Source organism: Exophiala aquamarina (genome assembly GCF_000709125.1).
Source record: "Exophiala aquamarina CBS 119918 chromosome Unknown aczIA-supercont1.8, whole genome shotgun sequence".
Lineage (NCBI taxonomy): Eukaryota > Fungi > Ascomycota > Eurotiomycetes > Chaetothyriales > Herpotrichiellaceae > Exophiala > Exophiala aquamarina.
In genome coordinates, this window is record NW_013550580.1 from 640,644 (window position 1) to 663,557 (window position 22,914).

General features: G+C 50.0%; 8 protein-coding genes across 8 annotated transcripts; 3 read left to right on the forward strand and 5 right to left on the reverse strand.

Annotated features, from left to right (window-relative positions):
* Positions 1 to 291: 291 nt before the first annotated feature.
* Positions 292 to 1,608, forward strand: A1O9_08791 (uncharacterized protein; the record flags this gene model as incomplete). Its single annotated transcript, XM_013402274.1, has 1 exon — positions 292 to 1,608. One exon carries the CDS (start codon positions 292 to 294, stop codon positions 1,606 to 1,608), a length of 1,317 nt encoding a protein of 438 aa, XP_013257728.1.
* Positions 1,609 to 3,637: 2,029 nt separating this feature from the next.
* A1O9_08792 (uncharacterized protein) lies at positions 3,638 to 5,524 on the reverse strand (the record flags this gene model as incomplete). The annotated part of the gene is made up of 1 exon (XM_013402275.1): positions 3,638 to 5,524. One exon carries the CDS (start codon positions 5,522 to 5,524, stop codon positions 3,638 to 3,640), a length of 1,887 nt encoding a protein of 628 aa, XP_013257729.1.
* A 1,072-nt stretch (positions 5,525 to 6,596) lies between these two features.
* Positions 6,597 to 7,435, forward strand: A1O9_08793 (uncharacterized protein; the record flags this gene model as incomplete). Its single annotated transcript, XM_013402276.1, has 3 exons — positions 6,597 to 6,695; positions 6,783 to 6,918; positions 7,047 to 7,435. 3 exons carry the CDS (start codon positions 6,597 to 6,599, stop codon positions 7,433 to 7,435), a joined length of 624 nt encoding a protein of 207 aa, XP_013257730.1.
* A 1,335-nt stretch (positions 7,436 to 8,770) lies between these two features.
* On the reverse strand, positions 8,771 to 10,689 carry A1O9_08794 (uncharacterized protein; the record flags this gene model as incomplete). Its single annotated transcript, XM_013402277.1, has 2 exons — positions 8,771 to 10,435; positions 10,567 to 10,689. The coding sequence occupies 2 exons, from the start codon at positions 10,687 to 10,689 to the stop codon at positions 8,771 to 8,773; spliced, it is 1,788 nt and encodes a 595-aa protein (XP_013257731.1).
* A 1,308-nt stretch (positions 10,690 to 11,997) lies between these two features.
* Positions 11,998 to 13,082, reverse strand: A1O9_08795 (uncharacterized protein; the record flags this gene model as incomplete). The annotated part of the gene is made up of 2 exons (XM_013402278.1): positions 11,998 to 12,483; positions 12,612 to 13,082. The coding sequence occupies 2 exons, from the start codon at positions 13,080 to 13,082 to the stop codon at positions 11,998 to 12,000; spliced, it is 957 nt and encodes a 318-aa protein (XP_013257732.1).
* A 959-nt stretch (positions 13,083 to 14,041) lies between these two features.
* A1O9_08796 (uncharacterized protein) lies at positions 14,042 to 14,668 on the forward strand (the record flags this gene model as incomplete). Its single annotated transcript, XM_013402279.1, has 1 exon — positions 14,042 to 14,668. The coding sequence occupies one exon, from the start codon at positions 14,042 to 14,044 to the stop codon at positions 14,666 to 14,668; it is 627 nt and encodes a 208-aa protein (XP_013257733.1).
* Positions 14,669 to 15,637: 969 nt separating this feature from the next.
* Positions 15,638 to 18,091, reverse strand: A1O9_08797 (uncharacterized protein; the record flags this gene model as incomplete). Its single annotated transcript, XM_013402280.1, has 1 exon — positions 15,638 to 18,091. One exon carries the CDS (start codon positions 18,089 to 18,091, stop codon positions 15,638 to 15,640), a length of 2,454 nt encoding a protein of 817 aa, XP_013257734.1.
* A 2,920-nt stretch (positions 18,092 to 21,011) lies between these two features.
* Positions 21,012 to 22,781, reverse strand: A1O9_08799 (uncharacterized protein; the record flags this gene model as incomplete). Its single annotated transcript, XM_013402281.1, has 1 exon — positions 21,012 to 22,781. The coding sequence occupies one exon, from the start codon at positions 22,779 to 22,781 to the stop codon at positions 21,012 to 21,014; it is 1,770 nt and encodes a 589-aa protein (XP_013257735.1).
* Positions 22,782 to 22,914: the final 133 nt, after the last annotated feature.

A 22,914-nucleotide genomic window follows, 5' to 3' on the forward strand; every position in this document is an offset into this window, starting at 1 on the left:
CTCCTCCGAGCGACTAGTATTCAATATCCTCGAGAGCTCTGACCTTTTCCCCTGCAGGCCAGGTTCGACACAGATCTTTGCTCAATTAATACTCCATCTACCCTACCAGCCTCCTGCACCTGTCAACATCTGTCGCAGTATCCTGTCACTCTCTTACAACGAACTCGGCAAGGCCTCAGGAAAGGTCCTTATACTCCTGGAACTGCCTCAGTTCCGATCTCACTTCCTCGTCTCTTTATACTCACCCTCAAGGCATCCCGTCCTTGTCTTTCTGCCCCCAGGCAAGTCAATATGAATGCCCGCTATACAACAGCCCAAAACCGGGCAGCTCTAGAAGAGTTTGTCCGCCAACCAGTGAGGAATTATATGATCCAACATCTGGCCAAGCAAGCATCACTGGTCATTCGATGTGACCAAGAGTCCAACTCAGCAGCAGAGAGCTTGCCTACTCCCCCTTCGACCCCTCCGCAACATGCTTTGGAGACACCTCAACCGCCCCTACCCTCCCTGGAGCAATTCATCACTTCCCTCGTCAACAGATCCTCCGTCCAAGTCCCTACCCTCATGACCTCTCTAGTCTACCTTGCACGACTAAGGTCGAGGCTACCTCCTGTGGCCAAGGGCATGCGATGCACCGTTCACCGGATCTTCCTCGCCGCTTTGATTCTCGCCGCCAAGAACCTGAATGATTCCAGCCCCAAGAACAAGCACTGGGCCAGATATACTACCGTCAAGGGTTTCGAGGGTTTCGGATTTGGCTTGGCTGAGGTGAACCTGATGGAGAGACAACTGCTGTATCTGCTTGAGTTTGAAACCCGAGTGTCCGAGCAGGATCTCTTTGAGCATTTCGAGCCCTTCCTCGCTCCAATCCGCTTCCAAATCGAACTACAGCACGAGGAAGCAGAGCTCATCAGCAGCCACCGACACTGGCATTCCCATCAGACGTCATATGACTCCGCGGTTGGCCTTCCACTACCTCCATCTCGCCAAGTCAGGGACAATGAGCTACCAGTCCTGGCCACTCCACCTCCAAGAGCAGCGGGCGTTTATGATTCCCCCAGCGCTTACGTTGATGAAGAGCTCGCTGGAGGACGGTATCCGCGCCACCGATCCAACAACAGTTCACTCTCACTTCCAGCTCCCAGCCACAAGCGATTCCCATCACCTTTCCGCCACCACATCAGCAACCGATCAATGTCACCACCTTCCCTTCGCGATCTTCCTCCTCTAGTTTCCAGCAGGCCTGGTACCATGCACAGCCATTCTAGTTCACGGTCTTCATCAATGGCACCTTCGTTAAGATCTAGGTCTTCCTCACTGGCTCCCACATCCCGCGGCACCCCCTACACTGCTTCATCAAATATCGATGACAGTATCGTGGTGGTTGACTTGACGCAGAGTCCCGATGCTTCTTACCACAGCGCTTATGGCACAGCAATCGGTGGCCGACCTAGTCTGAAAGGCCACCAGACCAGCTTCTCCGGCGAAAGCCAACAGCCTTCCAAGAAGGTCAAGTCAGAGACTGGATTCGGTGGGGTGATGAATCGCATCTTCAACTCTGCTGCAAGCAATTATCGGTTGGGTAGAACCCCTGTACAAGCTGCATAGGTGATCGAGGAGAGAAGTGTCCACGATTGGATTATGACATCCACAGAATTGAAACGGCCTGATCACGAGAATTGAGAGAAGAGTTGAAGACCACCGCATTACCATAGGTGCTTGATGAACAACATTCCATTGTGATTGATGACGACCACATTTCAGCCTCCATGACGGGCCTTAAGATATTGGTTTCTACCTTGCCAATGTCATTTTTCCCCTTTCGACTAGTGCTTTTACTTTCCTGCATGGCGACGGAGTTTTGGGCAATAGCAAATCTTGAAGACACAGGCTCACAAAAGAACGAGCCCCTTTTGCTGCTACTTATCATCCGACCTGACTTTGGATAAGCGGTCGTCGATATGAATAAGTACCTCTTTTTTCTGCAATTGATCTCGACAGGTTAGATCTTGCAATGTCATGACCAAAATCGATCTTTTTCATATTATCTTGATCTAGTTTCGCAACCAAGTGTACAAGAATACACATGCCTTTTGTTTGATCGAATGGAGAGGAGGCGGAGAAGGAGAACAGAGATGAAAGGCAGAACATTGGATTCGATGAAAGCCCACGACTTATTGGACTGGTGCCAGTGGAGCTAAAAGAAGATCAAAGGAGAGCCGGAAGAGAAAGAAGAAGAGGAAGTGTTGCTACATGAGCATTTTTGATACCCAATACTCTCCTTTCCAAACAAAGGAGAGTGCCAGGTACACAGCTTGCTCCCAATAAATCGCCTCCGACAGATAGATCGCGAGTGCCCTTTTCGATATACATAGATGCCAAAAATATGAAAACAACGCTTCCAATCCCGATTAACTTGGCGGTGAAATTTTGACCTCTCCAAAGTCCATTTTTGTTTTCAGACTTGGTACCCGCCATTTGACCCTGAGTATTTTATTGAGATGTGGCTGCGTAGCCCTGAGGTAGGCTTGGTGGCCCTGAAGCGTAACATAAGGGGGAGTGGCTCGAAATCTCTTACCTGGATGCCAAACCACGGAACATCATGGATGTGCAAAGTGCCTCATAAATAGAAAGAGTTCCTCGGCAGATTGTCCGCGGGATTTCCTCTAGAGCCGGAGTACACGTCTGCACCTTTTCTACGCCCCGGCTCTGATGTGGTCACTTAGCCTTGACCAAGGACTCTACACCGATGTCGCTCATCCAACAAGTTCGTCCGTGGATGTTCGGTCCCTGAATGCCCTCACTTGTCTGTCATCAAGCTCGTTTAACGGGCTCATCGAGTCAATGGCAAATCCGTTCTGTAGCCAACTACTGCAGTACTCCTTAAACCCCAGAAGAGCGATGCTAAGGGACAGATGCATCAACGATCCTGTGATGTCGATCCAGTGGATCTAGCTAATGGCTCCAACACTCTTCCGTTGATCTCGAGTTATCAAATTGACAACCGTCGGTCTCGTCCCGTCTTGGGGGGGTTGCGAAGCTACAGGAGAGTAATACGGGCCACATATCGACCTTTGATGGGGCCTCAACAAGCCCAATTCTGATATCTCAGAAGTCAGCAGCGTTGTTCTGACGAGAAACATGCCAAGGGTTTTCGCTCAGTGAAACAATCCATAGAGATTGACCTAGATCAGAATGTAACAGCTACTCTAGAGCATTGGCTTCCTTTCACAGATGTCCTCACTTAACATTACCAGAATGACTGCATCCTGTAGGAAAGGACATGTATCCCGTTTAGCCGGCAGCTCGTGCGTAAGTCTATGATATCCTGGCCCTCGACATAAATTGTGGCAGAAATCTTTGGCATTACAGAGCTGTGCCAGATTGACCTCAAGTAACCCCGGGCGATATATGCCATTCAGTCTCCCGGATGCCGATCCAATCTCCTCATCGACTGGCGCCACCCGTGACGAGGAATAAAATATCAAGCTAATCAGGATACATGTCTCAATTTGCCACACCCAGCTTCTTCGGGCCCACAAGACCCGCAAGATACTAAGCAGACAAGGCCCAGTCTGAATCTTGTTCCTGTCTGCACGGATGAGCCTTGAGGTTTACCTTGTCAGCTCAATACTGGCTACAGCCGGCCTTTCTCACTTCCTCTTTTCCCCAGCTCGACGTTCTTCCAGCAAAGAACGCAGAACGCACAACCTGCATACAAACAGAGAGCTGTGATGAGCATGTACCTCAAGGATGCGCTGTACGCCATATTGATGGCATCTCTGATGACGCTTCCAGGGGCGTATGAGAGCTGCACGAATAAGCTGCCGAAGATCTCTGGTACCAAATGAACGTCTTCAGGAGGGAGAAACTCGGCAAGCTTCCTGGGCAAAACATCTGCCCAAATAGCCCCGGAAACTGCAGAACCAAAGGCGGCACCGATGTCAGCCATCAATGTCTCCGTAGCAATCAACGCTGGAATCTGTTCCTGACCTGCGACTGCCATCACGGTGAGTTGCACGGTTATGATAAGCGATCCCATGCCCCCGGCAAGGAGGATTTGGGTCATGATGAGAGTTCCCATGCTGGTCCACGGGAGACAGAAGCGATATAGAAGCCCAGCCCCGAGGAAGAGAAGTGGGATTGCAATGAACCCAGCTAGATACTTGAGCCGCATACCGAGAAGAACCGCTATGCCGACGAATAACCCAGATAATGTTGCGCCCACGGCGTGGATGTTCAAAATGTACGTTGAATGAGTGATGCTCTGCTGCCAAACCAAGACAAGCATGGACAAGAAATACGTCGCCCAGATGGAAAAGGCGGCGACTAGGAGGCAGTCCATGGTGTAGGTGAAGAAAACAGTCCGATTCTTGATGAGTGCCCAAGGCATGAAGGTGCTGCTAGCCCAAAACCTCTCGTAAAGTACGAAGGCGACGATTAGCAGTCCACCGAAGATGATAAAGCAGATGATCACGGGCGATCGCCATCCCTGAGGCTGGAAGCTGTAGAGGCTGAGGCTAAGCAGAAATAGCGCCAAGCCAAGGGCAAGGATGAACAGACCCACAAGATCGAACTCTCTCACGTAGAAGAGGAAGGTCTCTGTCCTGGAGCGGTGGCTTTCCGGAGTTGGAGTGAGTTGCATTTTCTGAGCTTTGCGTTGGTAGTAATAGAGGAAGCCAGACAGTGGGCAACAAACCACCGGGACGACAATGGCGAAGACTCCCATGCCCCATCTCCATCCGATACCCCTGCCGATTGAGTCTGTTGCAGGCCCAAATAACCAGCTTGTGGCAAGAGTGGGAGTGGATGAAAGAGCAATCCAGAGCGCTCGGTGTCGGAGAGTGGACGTGTCGGCAATGATAATGAGCACTGTTAAGATGATTCCTCTGTATCCACACTGGAAGAAAACGCGAGCAGCACAGTAAGTCCTTACGTCGTTACAGCCTGCCAACATTATAAAGCCGATTGTCTGGCACGCCACCATCAGGACAAGGCTCTTGGGACGCCCCCAGATATCCATCAACTTTGCATATGGGAGCTGAATTAGGCCAGAGCAGAGTGAAGCGACAATCTGTGAGGTCGCAAGCAACGAGTGAGATGCAAAGCTGCTTGTAACATAGGGACTAAGAGTCGAGACAACCCCATTCGCAAAGAGTTCCACAAATTGCACGAGCCAAATACTGTACTGATGGATCAGTAAACCATCTCCTGGAATGTGAGGGAAGAAGGGTGGGACATACAGAATGTATAGCAGCACCAGCTGTTTCGTTGTCCAAACTTGCGTTGCTGCCTGGGCAAGTTGAACGCCACGTTGGGGCCTATTGCGGTCCTCTTGATTCGCAGAATCAAGTTCCAAGTTCCGTGACTGCTTCCCATTTTCTTGCACACTTGTCACCTCAGCGGGTTCTCCAGTCACATCGGATACTGTTACAGAGGCCACCGTTGAAGTTGGAGGTAGGCGTTGGCTTCCAGCTATCTGACCATGCGAGCTGCAATCTTCGAAGAAACCGAGGATATTCATCGTCGAAGTTCAGATTGTCCTTGCGCAAGAGATGGATGCTACGGCGGCTTATCTGTTCTATACACTTAGAGCCGGTGTGATCACCATCATCCTCGCTAGGGTATATGCGGACCAGCTGGGTGCGCATTTTAATTGCTACGGAAACTGTCACCGAGATATCCAAAGAAATTTCGAGACCGAAATCGGTTGCAGAGGTGATCCAGGATCACAGATTGCTTGCATGCCTTGCCAGATTGCAAATCTAACCGACCTTGTTATAGCCGTCTCTCAAGGTGCTGAGGCAGCGGTGGGATCAGTCACCAGTCCTACGGCAAGGACGTCCGATCTCGCTCTCAAAAGAAGCAGCCATTCTGCCTCGTTCACAGAGGCAGCGGGTCAACGGTCTTCTCAGATTGCCAGTGGTTGGACGCTGAGATAAATCCAAGGCGGAATTTCCACGGAGGTTCTGATTCCGATTTCTAGTGTTGAAGTTCAAGATGTTAAGAAAAGTGGAGACGCGATTGCCCTCAGTACGATGACCTTCCAGCACGACGTAGTACGTACCATTTTATTGCAGGGCTCTATCTATTGTGCTCATGTGTATTGCAACTAGAGATAGAAAACAGTCCTGATCTAAAATGGTCTATCATGGATCTAAGGGGGTATCGTCCATCTCGAAAGTGTTTTCAAGAGTGACTTGGATAACGGGGGATGCAACATCTCTATGATGATGATTATGTGGCTATCTTCTCCAAGGGGCTATCATCTGCCTGATAAAGTGCTCTCATCCAGCCTTGTCGGTATGAAAGAGAATCCACTCGGCCAAGCCAGTTCAGTGCAGGGACTATTGCAGGTGCATGCCGAAAATGGGACAATGGAGATCGGAGAGAAGCCACAGTCAATTAGGCCATTCCTGCAATCTTTGCGAAATACTGGTTAAGACATTGATTGTCAATTTCCGATCATCGGCGTCGACGACCTTGGGAGAGTGTATAAAAAGGAAGGACTGAATCTATGATACTTCATACAGCAATACTTCCGCAGACATTCGTTTCAACACTACATCTACCACGTCAACACCACATCGACCAAGATGAAGTCTCTCGCCATCGGTACTATTGCTCTGGGTTTGGCCTTCGGGGTCCATGGCCAGGTGTTCCCTCCTGATTTCACGAGCATGCCTAGCTGCGCTGTATGTCACCCGTGGTCCCCTCTCCCAGAGCCCTGAGCCCATATCAAGCGATGATAGACGGAGGCGCTGACACTGCGGCGTATCTAGTTCACTCCGCTCACCAACGCCGTTGCTGCAACCGGTTGCACTACAACAGACGTGGCATGCTTCTGCTCCGCTGGCGCATTCGTCAACACTATTACCTCCGAGGTGTCAGCTGGCTGCAGCGCTGCAGACGCAACGGGTAAGGTTATACTATACGCTGGAGGGCCAGGCATTTCCACTGGTTCTCAATGATGCAGACGCATCCGCATCCGTGCCAGAAGCCGCTCTGGGACGCTTGCAGATACATAAACTAACGGAGCACCATAGAAGCATACAGGATCATCATGGATTTGTGCTCCTTGAATGGAGCACCCATCGATCTCGGCTCCGGGGGAGCTACAACAACGACGGCGCCACCACTACCAGCAACGACGACGACGACGACTACGGCAGCAACGACTACCACTGCTCCGCCCCAGTCTTCAATAACCATCAGCTCTGCGCCCACGACTGGTACACGATCCTCTACGTCAAGCTCTGGGACCACCAGCCCCTCGACTACTGGCAGTGTGCCAACTCCCGGCCCAACGACCGCGACCGGCTCCGCTGCCCCTCCAGCAACATACACAGGCGGAGGCCCACATGTTCGCCCAAACTGGGTTTTCAAGAACTGGCGAGGTAGTTACTCCAGTTGCTCAAGCTCGCAGGGTCGCTAAGGACGACATCACCGGCCTGGCCATCCCTTGAAAGTGCCTCAACGACTGAAGCAGCGACGGAGGACCAAGCGGTGCTGAGCCGTACGTAGTATTGGGATAAGAGTTGTGCTCTTGACTCGGTAGGGTGTTCACTTCTGGTCTTCGGATGTAATTCGGGTTTTTGTCCTCATCTCCTTTTCTATACAGTGACCATGACGGCCACTGACCCTCACTCCTTTATACGTTACATACATACAATGTAACCAATCACAAGATGAGGACCAAAACATGGCTGTTTGTACCTTTCCCGTGCTCTGGAGTTGTCCCGCGAATTGTAACCCCTGACAGTACATCACACGCCGCATCGACAGAAGTGGCATGAGGGAGCTGTTTACGCGTAAGGTGGAACGCCAAGAGAGATCCACTCTACCTGCCTAGTGATATGGCAATTCCACGGATAAATATATTACGGTAGAAATGTTATAAAGGATATGTTTCCAATGATGATAAACTTTCCTGTCATAGGGCCAATGCAAATGATTTTCTGAAACTCGTGGTCCTTCCCAGTCGACGATGGTGTGGCCATCAGTGCCATGAACAGCATGGATATCACCTGAAGCCCCCAACCGCTCCGACATCGTCAACCTTTTCCAGTATGTCGCTGCTTTGAAGCCCTTGTGATGCAGTCAGACGCTGTGTTATTTCTGCTATTCCAGTCGGAGCGACGCTCACGCTATCTTCCTAGTGCATCGCAGGGCTCAACCTTTCGTCGAAACTTGACAAGATATGTTTGACATGGTAGAAAGTTGTGAGGCTATCTAACCTGGACAAGACAGCGGCAACAATGAGATGAAAGGCAACCCCAGGAGTTGATGTTGGCGCAGTCTATGATATATCTGTGCGTTTGACAAGCATCTAGCAATGGTCTCTCCGAGGAGCATATCCTTAACATCATCAATCCATCAGGAGCTGCGGCGAGAGATGATCTGCTCCACACCGGCGGATAATTTCGCCGATTATTCAACCCTCAAACGAAAGATCCATGGAGAGAAAGGACAACTGACAGTATTGCATAACTTCCAAGCTCGTCGAGTGAAACACTGCTACTGTTAGCCATGGCGTACTAGAGCGGGGTGGACAGAAACTACCACACTCAAATGATATATCAGCCCGCCGGCTGAAGCATTGAAGCATGTAGTCAGGTATGACCTGAAAGTATAGCAAGCACAGGCTTCGTTTCGGGATTGCCGAGAAACAATTGTCTGTCAATCCAGGAGCTTGCACTTCTCCAGGGGGCTGCTAGTACATGCAGGCGGCGTGGCCAGGGCAACAATGCACTCTCTTTCACAAGTGCTGCTATTCTTCAACTAACCCAATGGATGCTGCCCAGCCCAGCGGATCAAATGTGTCCTGGCCATCGCATGACAAATTAATATCGCCCCAATCGTCGGAAACAAGCTGATTTTGTTGCTGAGCTCCAATAGCGCCACGAGAAGGGCTCGTATCTTCTGAGTCGTCAGTCACCAAATTCGATGCGTACTCCATCAATGAATTTGGAGCTTGTGAGAGAGGCAGCGAGACTTTGTTCTTCTCCGAAATGTGAGTCATGGTTTCCCAAAGCCTGGCTGCCATGGGAGAGCTACCTCTGGCCTGCATCAAGAGACGGAAGGCCTCTATCGCTGTCGAGCGCAGAGCACAAGGCCATCCTGAAGCCTTGTGAAGGCAGGCTTCGAGGAAGAATATGATATTGGCGATAAACAGCCCATACAACGAAGCGGATAGCTTCAGGCGCAGATTGGTGAAGGGCAGCATGTCTCTTTCGATGAGTAACTCAGCCTGTACGACTGACCTTGCTGCGTCAAGGCAAACTTCCCGGGAGTATGCGTACACATTTGTTTCCAGACTTTGTGCAAAGTATGGCAAATGCAGTATACACCGCTGAGTATGCAGAGTGGTGTTGATGAGATAGCGCTGCACTTTGATCGTTGTCTGTTGCTGGAAGTCTAGCTGAGAGAGCCTCCCCGACCCCTCATCATCGATGGCGAAAAACCACGGCAGAGCATTGCTGAAGACGGTAAGCTCAGTGTCTATGAAGACAATGTTGCTGTAATTTGCACCACGGAGCTCCGGTGACCAAAGTGAGGCGTGGTCTACAGCATTACGACATATTTCAGCCAACCGAATACGTTGGAGGGAGTACGACATAACGCTGGGCACCGAGCTTGGCTTATCCCTGACTATCTGATCGTCAAGCAGGTCGTGGTCGTCGATATTTTGGGGCTTCTTGACTGCCATATGGCTGACGTGGACAGTATAAGCACCCGCAGCTGGCCCCGAATATCGAGTCAGGAGCCTATAAACTAATTTAGCCGTCTTGACGCGTACTGTCAGAGGGTCTTCATACCAGTCAGTCGCCGCAAGATACCACCATAGACGGCGGCCAACCTCCGCATCGACCATACCACGAATTGGAGACTCGGTCGTCCAATAGTTCTTCCCCTGGTCAATCCGATGTAGTCCTAGTTCTCGAGCTAGAGTCGACGCCACGGCTATCATGGATCTAAAGCGCTGGGAGGCTCCTTCAATGTTGCCGATGAGAAAAGACACGATGATCATTGCCTGAAGACTCTCAATTGAGCCAAGGTTGCTACGTTGTGAGTATTCCAGTACGTCCAAAGTGATCCGAATCCAGGACAGAGATTCCTCACTTGCTCCGGCCAAAGTCGGGGGTTGATCAATGTCACATTCTTCAGGCCCCAAGAGATATGTGACACTGGCAAGCAAACTCAGAAGAAGGGTTACTGTTCCGAGATCGGCTTGGCCCTCGCTATCCAGGTCGCTGTACAGCTTTACCACTGCTTCGCGGATTCTGGGAGGGTGGACCACATGGTGAATAAAGCTGACTCCATCGAGGTACCGCTCCACGAGATATTCTGCTTCGCCTCGGGGAGGTAGCCAAATGTACGAAACAAGTCGGTCGCTGTTCTGACCGACAGGATCATGGGGACCGTTTGCTAGAGCCTTTACCCTGCTACAGGGTTGGAGTGTCCTGACACGAAAGACAATGTGCCTTACTAAGCCGGAATGCTGGTCATGTCAAATTAGTGAATCATTGTGTTTCTTACCTGGGGGATGATGAGTTAGGCACTTACATTTGAAGGATGACTTGTGGAGACTTTCTCTAATTCCCTCACGTCTGCGGTGAGATGATGGTCTTTGGATGGTTGCGGCTGTGGTACAGGGTTGGCAGGAGAAGGGGATCTGTTTGGTTGCATGTCACGATTGTGTCGATGTACACGGCTGGGTCCAGCATTCTGTAAGAGAGCAGTTTGGATAGACACCAAATTTTCTAGTCTGTTTAGACGTTTAAATATGTGTGAAAATAGTGAGGCATCCGCACTTCTGATCTCGACGAAGGGGGATGACTGCGTCGTCGCGGGGGATACTGAAATCCGGGCGGAATTTTCGTCGTCAGTGTCCAACAAAGAGCACTTGACACCACGAGTGACGCAATTCGAACAAGGAAGCCCTCGACTGCATCTGAGTTTTCGCAGACGGCAGAAATAGCATGAGACCGGACGGCCCTTTTTCCCGTTCGGAAGTCCCGATTTAGTGGTCTTCGCACCAGCATTTGACATGACGTCTCCAGGCTTGCCTACTGTGGAAGGAAGGATGGGTACAGTGTTGGGTAAGCATCGAATGGCGGTCAGAAGTCGGTACAGAACAAGGTCGTTTGGAATCGAGGAAGAAGTATAACGCGTTCAACCCCCGCTAGATGCGCCGATACCGAAGCCCGGAGAGTCCGCGGTGCCGGTGCCGGTGCTGGCCATGTCTGGCAATTTGAGGAAAATTACTCGTACAATGGTACTTGGCAGCCCTGGAGCAAGTGCTCAATGCTATTCAGTTGGCTTCTCAAGTTCGTCCTTTTTTGGTCAGCAGACGAGGATCGGTCGGGGGGCTCTCTTGCTCGATTCGGTGAAGGCCAGCTCGTTGGTGTCATTAGTTTGATAGCTTTCAGTCGACATTCATGTCCACATCATAGTTGTTCATCTATCTTGTTTCCAAACCATACTTGCCTCGCGTTCAACCATCATCCGGATATGGTTATCAATGATAAGCCCGAGTCTAGGTAATGAGAAAGAATGAGGAATTGAGTAGAGGGAAGGTCAGCCTGAGCAGTGTGAAAATGGGCTGAGCGTGAGGCTGAGCCGAAGTTGAGTCAGGTTACATGATACGTGTACCTGAGTAAAGCGCCAACCTTTGGAAGGTAATTAGCGGTCATGATTAAGTGCCAGGCCTAGGAGTATCATAGATTGACGGCGAACGAGATTGAAAGATTTCCGAGATGCTTGCCCGGCCATCTCGTCTCGTCTTGATTTGTGAGCGGTCTCGACTCTACTCGACTCACGCTGGGTGTTGAAAAACGAGTCTAGGCTCATTCTGTTTGCCTTTGGGGGAAGAGCGGAAACCAGGGGAAGGCCTGGTTTTGTCCAAGTTTGGATTGGTCGTTAATTATGTTCTAAGCGACGGGCGAGAGGATAACCCCAGCCCAGTCTACTGGTTTTAAAGGTCAGCCCTTTCCGTCAGCGACTTTTCCCTGTAAGGACAAACTCCGGTCTCAATCGCTGGCGGGATTCTTCTTCTTTCTCGCTCAGATTGATTCTGTTCCCCACGCCAACGCCTGCAACGGTGGTAAGCAGTCTGCCAAGGGTCCAGCCCAGCACAATACCCCAGACGACGGTACACGGCCACTTTTGCCATTCACGGTCCCAATCCAGGGCGATGGGGACCGCTCCGAACCACCCGCCGACCATGGCCCCAACTGTTGCAGCCCACACGCCTGCTTCGTCGAATGGCAGCCATGCCGCAGCCACGTCACACCAAGCTGCCGAGGAGACGCCGTGCGTGTAGAAGATGGGCAGGAAGGCTAGCACGGAGACGTGTAGGGAGAGGAGGAGGGTGTGAGGGAGCAGAGAAGTCGGGTACAGAGGTGCTCCGAGGACGAGTGCGATAATGGTGAGCGGGATTGTTGGGACGATAAGCGATAGGATTGAGGAAAATAACGTAGGCTGGATTTCGGTTAGAGAGAAACACATTAGCGCTCTTCTGTTTTCCCTACATGGAGATAGGAACAGGGTGTCTGCCAATAAGACCACAGGCGAGACAGAGCATCCAAAGAAGAAAAAGGCAAACTCACCATGACTCTCTCGCCGAGACTCTCACCCGCAGTAGCAGAAGCACTCGTCTTGACGGAACCCTTAGTTCCGACAGGAGCCGTCCTCTTCCTCAAATTCCCCGCCGCCGAGCTCGCACCTGCACTCTTGGAGCTCTTAGGATTTTTAATCGTGGCGGTGCCCTCGATGATCTTCCCCCCATTTGTACCGCTGTCCCAGCTCCCCGCGCTGGGGAGCGAGACGGCGCAAAAGAGCGCCTGCGCGAGCACGACGAAGACGAGATCTTGGATCAGTGTGGGCAGAGGATCCTCTACCAGCTCGGACGCGCGGAGGTAGTAGTATGTGGGTATCAGCGCGGTATGGATGTAGCTGTATTGCTTCGCACGTGCCGAGCTCAGGAGCGGGACGGGTTGTGTCGTCGGCGTGAGCAGGAGTGCCTCCGCACTGCTTTGGCTTTGCGTTGGTGGGATCAGGCGTGTGAGAGAGGAAGACATCTTGTGGGGGAGGTTGGCGTTATCAGAGGAGAAATCTGAGAAGGACAAAGCAATAATACTGTGAGCTCGTGATTATGATAGTCTCATCATTGGACTGCTTTTCATTGATTGCGTGGATATGGATATGAATGCGGACGTCAACCGCAAATTGAAACTCGAAGCCACCTCCATGGAACTTGACGAAGTAGTTCTCCAATTTCCAGAGACGTTATATTTCTTGGCAAGTTTGGAGAGTTTCTGGTTGGCAACCCCTGTGTTTCAGCCTTGCGGAAGTTTGGAGCCTCATGCAGGTCAGTCTCCAACCACAGCAAGACCGGCAACAAAGCTCATATTTGCTCCAGGATACAGTGAATTGTCAAACCGCTTTCCTTATAACAGCTTCTTTCCTTGCTTTAGGACATAATAAGCGAGAATTTCGCTTGAAGGTTCGAGGTCTGGCCTATTGAGACAAGCGTCGTCTTTTCGGTCCCAAGTGGGCGAGTAGAAAAGCCTCCGGAACAATTTTGGTTGATGTGGAGAATTGTATCGGCGCTACTCCTAGATGATCAACGTAAAGCAATGTTCGAAGGTGCCTGCGCTAGCGACGACGGCGAAGTAGGACTTGTATAGCAGTCAGGATAACACTGGCAGATAAATACCTGGACCGCCGTAGCCATTGGTCGCGAAGACTGTGTTCATTGCAAATTAAGGATAGATATGCAAGTCAAAGGGTGAACGAGCACAATTGAAGAAGTGATCCTAGTAAATGAGTTCTCGAACACTTTTTTTCAAGCGCTGCCCAACCTGGAGCATCCTCTGATCATGTACAATAACCCGCATTCGTCGGCCCCCACGTTCCTCTTCCCACCTCTCCGGAGGGGGTGTCCACCTCCATCGCCATCGCAGTCAAGATCCATACACTGATTGGAGATCACCGTCAAATGCCGTCCTAGCTATGGATGACGAGGGCTTTCTCAAACATGACACCGGTTGGAGGCCTACTCAAACCTATATCAGCAAACATATTCAAATCAGAAAAGCAGCAGCATCCATGGTGGCCGCATAAGGTCCAGATCTTTGATAAGCCGCTGTTCAGGCTTTGGGACCATAATTCAGGAAGCCAACCTGGTGAGGACGGTTGTATGAGGTCAAGAGCGAAGCGTGAACAACCTTATGCGTTCGAATCCCGGAAGGAATCGTTGACTGTTCACATTGATCACATAGTCTGGAATCAAACACCTTACATCTCTTGCACAACCTCGCCTTCCAAAGTTGAAGACCTCGCCAAGTTAAGAGGCCAAATGCATCGAGGACCCCACACTCTAATCGTTGTCGATCCCAATAATCGAATTCGAAACGGCCTACCCGTCCTACCCCTCAGTGATGAGATGAAATGCTATGATGTCCTTGACCCCTACAACAAAACCCGAGAATACTATGAAGATCACCATATCTGCTTGTGGGAGGTCACACGTAAGGAGGTATTAGGCTGTTGGCAACGTACAGTTGTTGCAGAAGATGTGTACCATAGGAAACATGGCAAGAAGACACCCAGAACCGTTGGCGTCACGGCCTTTCTCGTCAGTCAGCTCCGTTATTTCTCCTAAATCCCTCCCGGCCCACCTGTGTCCACCCCGACTTGCTTCCTAAGCCGTCACTAAGCTTCTCCAAGGACAACTTTAACGAAATTCCCCAGCATTCCGGCACATTGTCGTTCCTTGCACCCCTGCTCACACATGGCCTTTGCTGTTCTTCCTTCCGGTCAGGAAAAACCTATCCACGCCGAAGCTTTCCAGAGATAGTGACCAGTTCCTCCGCTCGTCCATATACAAAAATCCAATGCTCCAAAAGGTCGTAGAGAATCGCAGTGTCCGCAACCGAGAAATGGATGTTTCTCAAATGCGGGTTGTCAGGGTTCATCAACCTAAGAATCCGGCCAAGCTGATATGACTCAAGTCCTGTAGCTTTTTGTTAGAATTAGGAGTGGCATAACGTGGCATCCCTCCGTACTTACCAGGTAAAGTGCGTACAAAGTCTTGATACACTGTCCAACAGTCTACCAGACGCGGTAGTGTCGATTCAACTGACATGCCGGCTTCTCGAATTAAGATTTCCATGCATCTACGATCAAAATGCATAGCCGAGTATTCAACCCATAGGCAATCGGGATTTAGTCCTGCTTGGAGTAGTTTGCTCACAATCTCCTTCGGTGTTTTTGCGTTCGGTGGGCAGTCATCTCCAAACCAACCTCGAAATTTCCGAACTGCTAGAATACTCTTCCGATCATACCCTAATTTCTCGAGCTTAAGTCATAAATTGAGCATTTGTAACCCCTTCATCATTAATTAGACAGCTAATAATGATTTGGCCTTTCCCATCACGAGCAGTGATCTCGAGTGGAATTAAAGGTAGATTCCTCACTGAACGCCGCACTGTCTCGAAATCGACAACGAAAATCTTCTCATGGCACGACTGCTTGAGTTCTGCGTACTTCTTCGCCATAGGCGGTATTTGCAGACGAGATTTCTCAATAATTCGTCGGAACGAGATGTGGTCATTAATAGATGCCCCAATTCCTATTCGCTTGTGCGCATGTTTGCCGTCTTTGGGTGTGAAACAAATGGTTGCGGCGGGTTTGCAAGGTCTCGTGAGATTAAAGACATGAGGTGAATACAGTAATCGCATGTAGGCGCTACTGTGAACAGCAAACGTGACGGAACATAAATCAACATCGCCGTGTCAAGTGACAAGGAAACCGAGTCGATGCACGCGAAATGACGATGACCAAAAGAGAAACCTGTGCAAACTTTGCTGCCTCGAACTTCGATATTGTCGTGTCGAACTTTGTATCTCGTTAATATAGTGAAATTCTGTTCGCGACGGTACATGCGACGACTCTTGTTTAAGTAAGAAGCACTGCCCCTGGCATAGCTTCCCATATAGACGGCTTTTGTAGGAAGAGCTTTTTGAGGCTTATGCTCTTGACCAGACGTATTTAAACCCAAGCCTGAGTCTGAAGCTGGATTTCGAGAGTTCTCAAGGTTCCGGTTGAAGTATATTTCCAAATGCGCCCGGAGACTATCATAATTCATATAGCCTCTACTTCTCCAGGAGTCCCGGACAAATACTCCGCTGCAGTCCTGGTGGCCACATTGAAGTGGGCTTCCAACATGGCAGTTCATTCGGTGTTGCTCGAGTTGATGAGGATTGCGATAACAACAATGTTCGCAACCTCGTTCAGGGCATTTCCAGCGGCAATTTAGATGAGTTGATAAGAAATGGACAACTAAGTAGTATTCCCAGGCGGTCGTGTGCCCACACGTTGGCCATGGGCACCTCCAAACATGGACAAGGCTACAGTTGCCGTCCTGAGTGCCGTCTTGTCCAGGCCACCACAGAATCCGGTCCTTGGATTTTGGTTGACCGGGATCCAGTAAAACATCATACTGAGGCAAGCCGAGGGCTTTGCGGAGTACGCTCACATTGTTGGTCTCACATTGGCTGCATAGTTTGTGATAGAGCTTGATGAAATTCCAAGCGTCTTCCTCATACATTTTCGTGCAAAATGTTAACGTTTGAACCAAGTATATTGAACGGTGAGCATCTCTTGACGCCTCGGGAAGAAAATATATCGGGCGGTCGTAATGGGGCTCGAGGAACGGAATTTCATCATCCGACCCAGGGTCTTCGTCCATTCCAAACTGCAGAGCGAATTTGGACCATGCACGGTATTCCTGTTCGACAGCTTGTGATGGGCCATAGTTTTTGGGTTCCGAATTGGTATTTTCTTGTTCTTGGTCAACAACGAAAGTTATCGGTACTGTCATGGTCTTGTCTTCGTCCTTTGATCGATCGCTGAATATCCGGATAAGTTTCAAATGCTTCAGGAGACTGGTTACTAAGACTTCGCGCTTAGGAACACGACGTCCGGCTGCGACGCTATAGTTCGAGCTCATATGCTCAGAAACGACGTGCGAGTCAAAGCTCCCACAATCATCAAAGATTCTCTCAGTGCCAGTATAACAGCTAATGTCGCCGCAATACCACTTCGTCCAAAAGATCGCACTGTGCGCTTGAAGATGTACGTCAATCTCGAACGTTTCGTCAAGGACTGCACCACACTGAGGGACTTCGCAATTCCAGTTACCGTCTATGAGTACGGCGGAAACGATGTCCTTGCAATCAAGTTTCGTCCTAGGAGGCAAATTTTTGTTGACGCGGTATGTCTTGTCTGCGAAAGCTCTAGTCTCGTACACCTTAAAAGATTCCTCGAAATATTTGACTGATTCATCTCGAATGCAGCTTATAAAGGTCGATTGGAGGCGCTCTGCGTCATGATCGCGCATTGGAGTAGATGACAATGTGGCTTTGGGGGTCCCTTTATGATCTCCGCACGAAACGGGCCCCTCATGTTGTCCATTTTCAATCGATTCCTGGGAGTCTTTCCATGTTCCTTTTTCCTTTCCATCCTCATCGTCTTCGTCAAAGAAGCGGCCGAAGTCTTCTTGTTCATTATAATCAGATAATTCAGACTCATTATCATTCCACACAAGGTTGTCGATATCGGTTGGAAGCTCATCAACGGCACGGCTGCTACATACTCTTGTGAAGTCCAAGTCGACGATAATAGTATGTTTCGTGCCCATGTGGCGCATGAGATAAGCCTTCGTGTAGGGTTCGATGATATCGTTGCAGCTGCGACAGCGACCGTCAGTTTTGGAAAAGGATTCACGCCCACGATTCCAAAAGGCGCTGAGAGGAAGGTCTCGCACAGAGGGATCATCTTGTCGAAATCGTTCTCGGTAGTACAGGGCTAACGCACGCTCGGCTCGACGTGGCTCTTCCTGTAATCCATGGTGTTGGATTATGTGAACACGGACAACTTCTTCACTAGTTGCCTTGAAACCACAGTGATGGCAGCCAAATCCGCCAATAATATTGTGCTCCCGTTCAAGATGTCTTCCAAGGTAATTCAGCACCATCGATTTTTGGCAGCCAGGCCAGTAGCAAGGGACACGAGGGGTATTCATGCTAAATTCACAAATTGATAGATGTGATAAGACTTAGTGTGACAGCACAGCATAGAGGAGGAATGGAGCATGGTCCAAGGTCCGCGGATTGGTCTTTCTCTCTGAGAGACCAAAATAGAGAGACTGTGAAGTACTATTTGTATAGCCACGTGACCAGTGGACTGCAAGAAGTAACGCCGACCATATTCGGGGCAAGCTTAGCAAAGAAAAACGTGTACTTGATAATGTTTAGATTCGAAAATGCCCCTCATAATTGGCCTTTATCGACGGCTTCGGCGTGCCTTGCTGGCCTATAACATAGACCGGCCTGAATCTGTCGTCGAGCAAGATGCACCAGACCGCGCACCGCGTCCCTAATCACTCAAGGGCAGGTAGTGTAGGGTCATCTATTGCCAACTACGGAGCGATCGAATTTTACTAGGCGCTCCTTCCTCTGTTGAGAAACAACTTTTCCCACATGTTTGAGAGCCCTATCTTTACTTGACCCAACAGGATGTCTCATAATGACAGTCTCGACCAAGGCATCACGGCAAAGAAGCTATACTCCAGCTCGATCCAGAGGCAATTAAACCCGAACCTCTATCGAACCCCGACCCCAGCTCAGCTTCATGCGAGTATTGGTGATGCCTGACCCCCCACCGATTCTATGGATGATATCCCATTCAATCCTCCCAGCCTAAAAGAACTGTTCCGTCGCGTGTCAACGGCAACTCTTCACGACGGTAAGCCACCTCGGCCAGTGAGAACATGCCGCACCACCGAGAAGAAATCCCACGCTTGATTGACGTGGGAGAATTTCAGACCTATGACTCCTCCCCTCCTTCCTTGCGCCATCGTGTAACCGCCGAGGCAGCTGATCCTTTCACAAGATCAACTACACGACATCATGGACGCCAGAATCAGCAGAGCAGACCCCTCCCCTCGAGAACACCGTCCACACGTCCGGCCGCAGCCAGAGCCAAGCCAGCCGCCAGCTGTAATTTACCCCGGCATTGGACCACCGGGGAATGGTCCCTGGAGATCCGAAGCACAATCGAGAGTCGACACATATATTCACAAGGCTGGCGGAAACAGTCAGAGATCTGCCTGCCCAGGCTCCACGACTCCTTAAACGAAGCTCGGGCGGCCACAGAGCAGATCAAACACCAACTTAACGTCGAGGCGGAGGTCAAGGAGAAAGCCACGGCGGTGGAGGTGCAATTGGCAGAGCACGGTTATGTCCTCCTTGAACAGATTATCTGTATTCGCTCATCTCTAATTTTGTGGAGACTATCTGCGGCGATTCTGCGGGCCCTTCCAGAGTCATCTCCGGCTACAAGGGCGGTCCTAGAGCCGCGGAATAAATACTTTGCTGGAATTTATGGCCGTCGCCCCTATCCCTTTCGCGGAGGAGTGGGTGTGTCAAAGGGCCTTAGGGTGGAACTGATAGATAAGTGCAGTCTATACTAAGGATACTTTAATAGATGGCAGTTAGGCCGTCCTTTACAGTAGATACCATAGAGACTTCCAAGACTGTCGGGAAGAAAGGAGAGAAGCACTCTCCTTGTATGCTTCCTGTAGTTAGTAGTTAGGAGATAAGGACTGATCGGCATGGATATATACAGATCAGGGTCTTGGAATCTCGTGATAGCTAAGTCAGTGACAGTAGCAGTGGAGTCACGTGCGTGGTTGAAGTTTCAAATTCCAAAAATTATCATCAGAATTTGGAATCCCGGACTTCCACCAACATTCTCCCATCAACCCCGATGCAAGTTGTCGGAGTATAGTTTGCCTCTATGGCGTAGTGGTAACGGTAAGTTGGACGGTGTCTTTTCTCATTCTAGGCTAATTTCGCGCAGCGTCGCACTTGTACCATTGGTAGAATTTGCTATTCCTTCCACATTACATCAATGCGAAGATCACAAGTTCAATTCTTGTTGGAGGCATTCATTTTTCCCCTCTCTTTTCTTTTTTATATTCGAGTCTTTTGCTACCACCTATATATATACCTTATATAGCAAGTTCTACAACTCCGATGTCGCTAGGACGATAGGTCTTAATGAACTAGCTTTTACAATAAACTTTCCACCAATCGAAAATGACTTAAATCTAGTTAGGCATAGGGCAAGGCTTGAACGATAGATGCGTTACGTTAATATTAGAAGTTCTTGGGTGAGAAGGATCTGCGGCTAGCACACTACCCTATCTTTACCAAGAAGAAAGGACTAATAATGCCTGAGAAGCTCCCTAATCGCTCGCTCTTTAGATATAATACTTTTCAAGACACCTTATATCTATAGTACGCTAAATAGTTTACACGAATTTAGGTTGGGTGTAGAAGAAAGGAGTAGCCAAGAAGGACGTGTGGGTCATTCATTAATAGGGTGGGTTATTTCTGGGGTGCCTGACTTGTCTCTACTTTAGTCTTCCAAGAAGAGGACAGTATTGCTCGCGAGAAAATCGGGTTTACAATTCACTGTAACACGTAACATACTTACTTGTAGATCTTACTACGCGTACGAGGTTGGTCAAACAACACGCGAGAGCGTCGTGTAGATCATGGTTCCGATTGTTGTCTTTTCTCGGTCTCTCCAAACAATATAGGGCTCCGTATAGCGTGTATTGTACAAATAGCCTCCCAGGCAGGCTCTGATTACTAGAGCTTCTTCATCACTCCTCATATGGGTATCTCTCTCATCCACGCTGTTTAGAATGGTAATAAACATGCAACGCAAAACGATTGCACGGTCAGAGGTAGCCGACAGAACGCTACAATGCTGCTCTGGCGAACCTCCAGAAAATGTCAATCCTTCAACGAGTCGAACTCTTGATGTGTGAATTCGAATCAAAACCGAACGGGCATAAAAGCACCATCATGCTCACATGCAAAACTTGGCGCATATGAAGGCTATCAAAGCTTTCAAAGAAAAACGCAATCCATTCATACTGTTACCTGCCCTGGGGACCCTCGAGCTGTTTCGAATGTTTTCCTGCTTTCAACAAGAGGCGTTTCATACACATCTTCAAAGCCTTCGATTTCTCCCGGATCTGAGTCTACCTCGGAACCGCTGAACCGGGAGATTTCTTTGGACGCAGTGTTTTGGAATGCAGGTGCCCGATGAAGCGATCGTGGTGCTGTGGTATGAGAAGATTCAGGACTGGGAGTGGGGTAGGCGTCATGGATAGTGGCAAATACCGGAGTGCGAAGGCTTTCGACTTCCCTGCGTAATTCCATCATTTGCTCTTCTAGCCTTTGCCGCGCTGCCTGCTCTTCTCTAATCAATTCCATCATGGTCTCGAATCGTTCGGACGAGAGATGAATGGAGGGGGAACGTGGTGACCGCCTTCGAGCTGTATATGGCCTGATCGTTGCGGTTGTTGCCTTACTTGCTCTTTGCGGTCTGAATAATTCATCATTCTCTGGTGAGACTGGCGGGGACTCCCCAGGGGATGATAGAAAAGTCACATCATGTGTGGTCGTAGCAGGAGATGACAAAAAGTTGAATTCTTGAGAAGAGGTTGTCGTTAATGTGGGGTGCGTGGTATCGTCAGGGAAAATGTTATGGATGGAGCCACGTTGAAATCTCGAATTGAGCATGGGTTTTTGTAACTCGTTGCCCTGCAGTTTCGCTATGGCGTATTCGAAATCAAAGAGCTTGATCTCCAGGGTATTGACTCGCTGCTCGATGGTTGTCTCGTACTTGTCACTGCCATCAAGACCAAAATCAAAGGTCTGTAGTGGGTTGACCACTGATGAAGCGGGCTCAGAGTCATCTATAGAAGCCACGGTTTGTGGTACGTGGACAGGATCGACACTGATCGTTTGACCACTAAAGACTGGGACCGGATTCTGGATGGCACTGTTTCGCCAATACGCGATTTCGCTGGCGCGGTCTCTTTTGGAAGTCGGGTCGACTCCTCCCTGTCGTAATAGCTCACTGAGAGCATCAGCACTTCTAGACCGACGTTTCAATTGACCATCAGAGACATAGTCTTCCTTGACCCATTTCTTGTCCGGCTGAGAATCGCCAGCGGACCACTCACTGATGGCAGGGACGAGTCCTGACTCTCGGTCACTAAATACCAAGCTGGGTAAGGTGTTACGGCGCCCGCGCCGTGGAGGAGGTTCTATGGTGTGCTCACCAGCCGTGTCGGAGTATTGGTGGGTATGGGTTGGTCCAAAAGCAGTCGAATGCGCATGTGATCGTAAAGCGGGGATGGATTCAGCTCGAGTGACAGTACGCTGTTCCATGACAGGATTGAGATAAGCCGTCTCGCTTCGGAAATAGCGTGGGTCAGAGACATCGGCAGGAACAGATCGATGTTTCTTGCTCGAGAACATACGTTTCAGAGCGGCTCGAAAGCCGCTCTGCTTCTTCTGGCTGAGAGAGGCTTTGGACGGAATGGACGACATGCTGCTTGGCATCAGCGATGGTCCCGCAGAAGCTCTAGCAGTGTGACTGGGGACATTGCCAGTCGAAGCATGTCGATAATGAAACTCAGTGCCGGGGCTGCTCTTGCGCGGCCAAGTGGAGTCATCTACGCGCAGACCAGAAGGGTACTTGGATGGAGTGGCTGTGTTGTAGGCGGTATAGTAGTCAGTTGTGTCGAAAGGAATGGGATCGGAGATCTTGACTTCACCACGTCGCAAGGCCGCGCTTGTGCTCGGTGTGCCCAAGGAGGCTCGTGTGCGATGGTTTGGGGACGGCATGGTAATTATAGTATACCTGGAAGAGGGGCCAATGGCGATGCCTAAGAATCAGCAAAATACCACGCGTGTGATCGACATCAACATCCTGTTGATCGAGCCCGGGTCCGATTGCATTGATTTCGAAATTCAATCA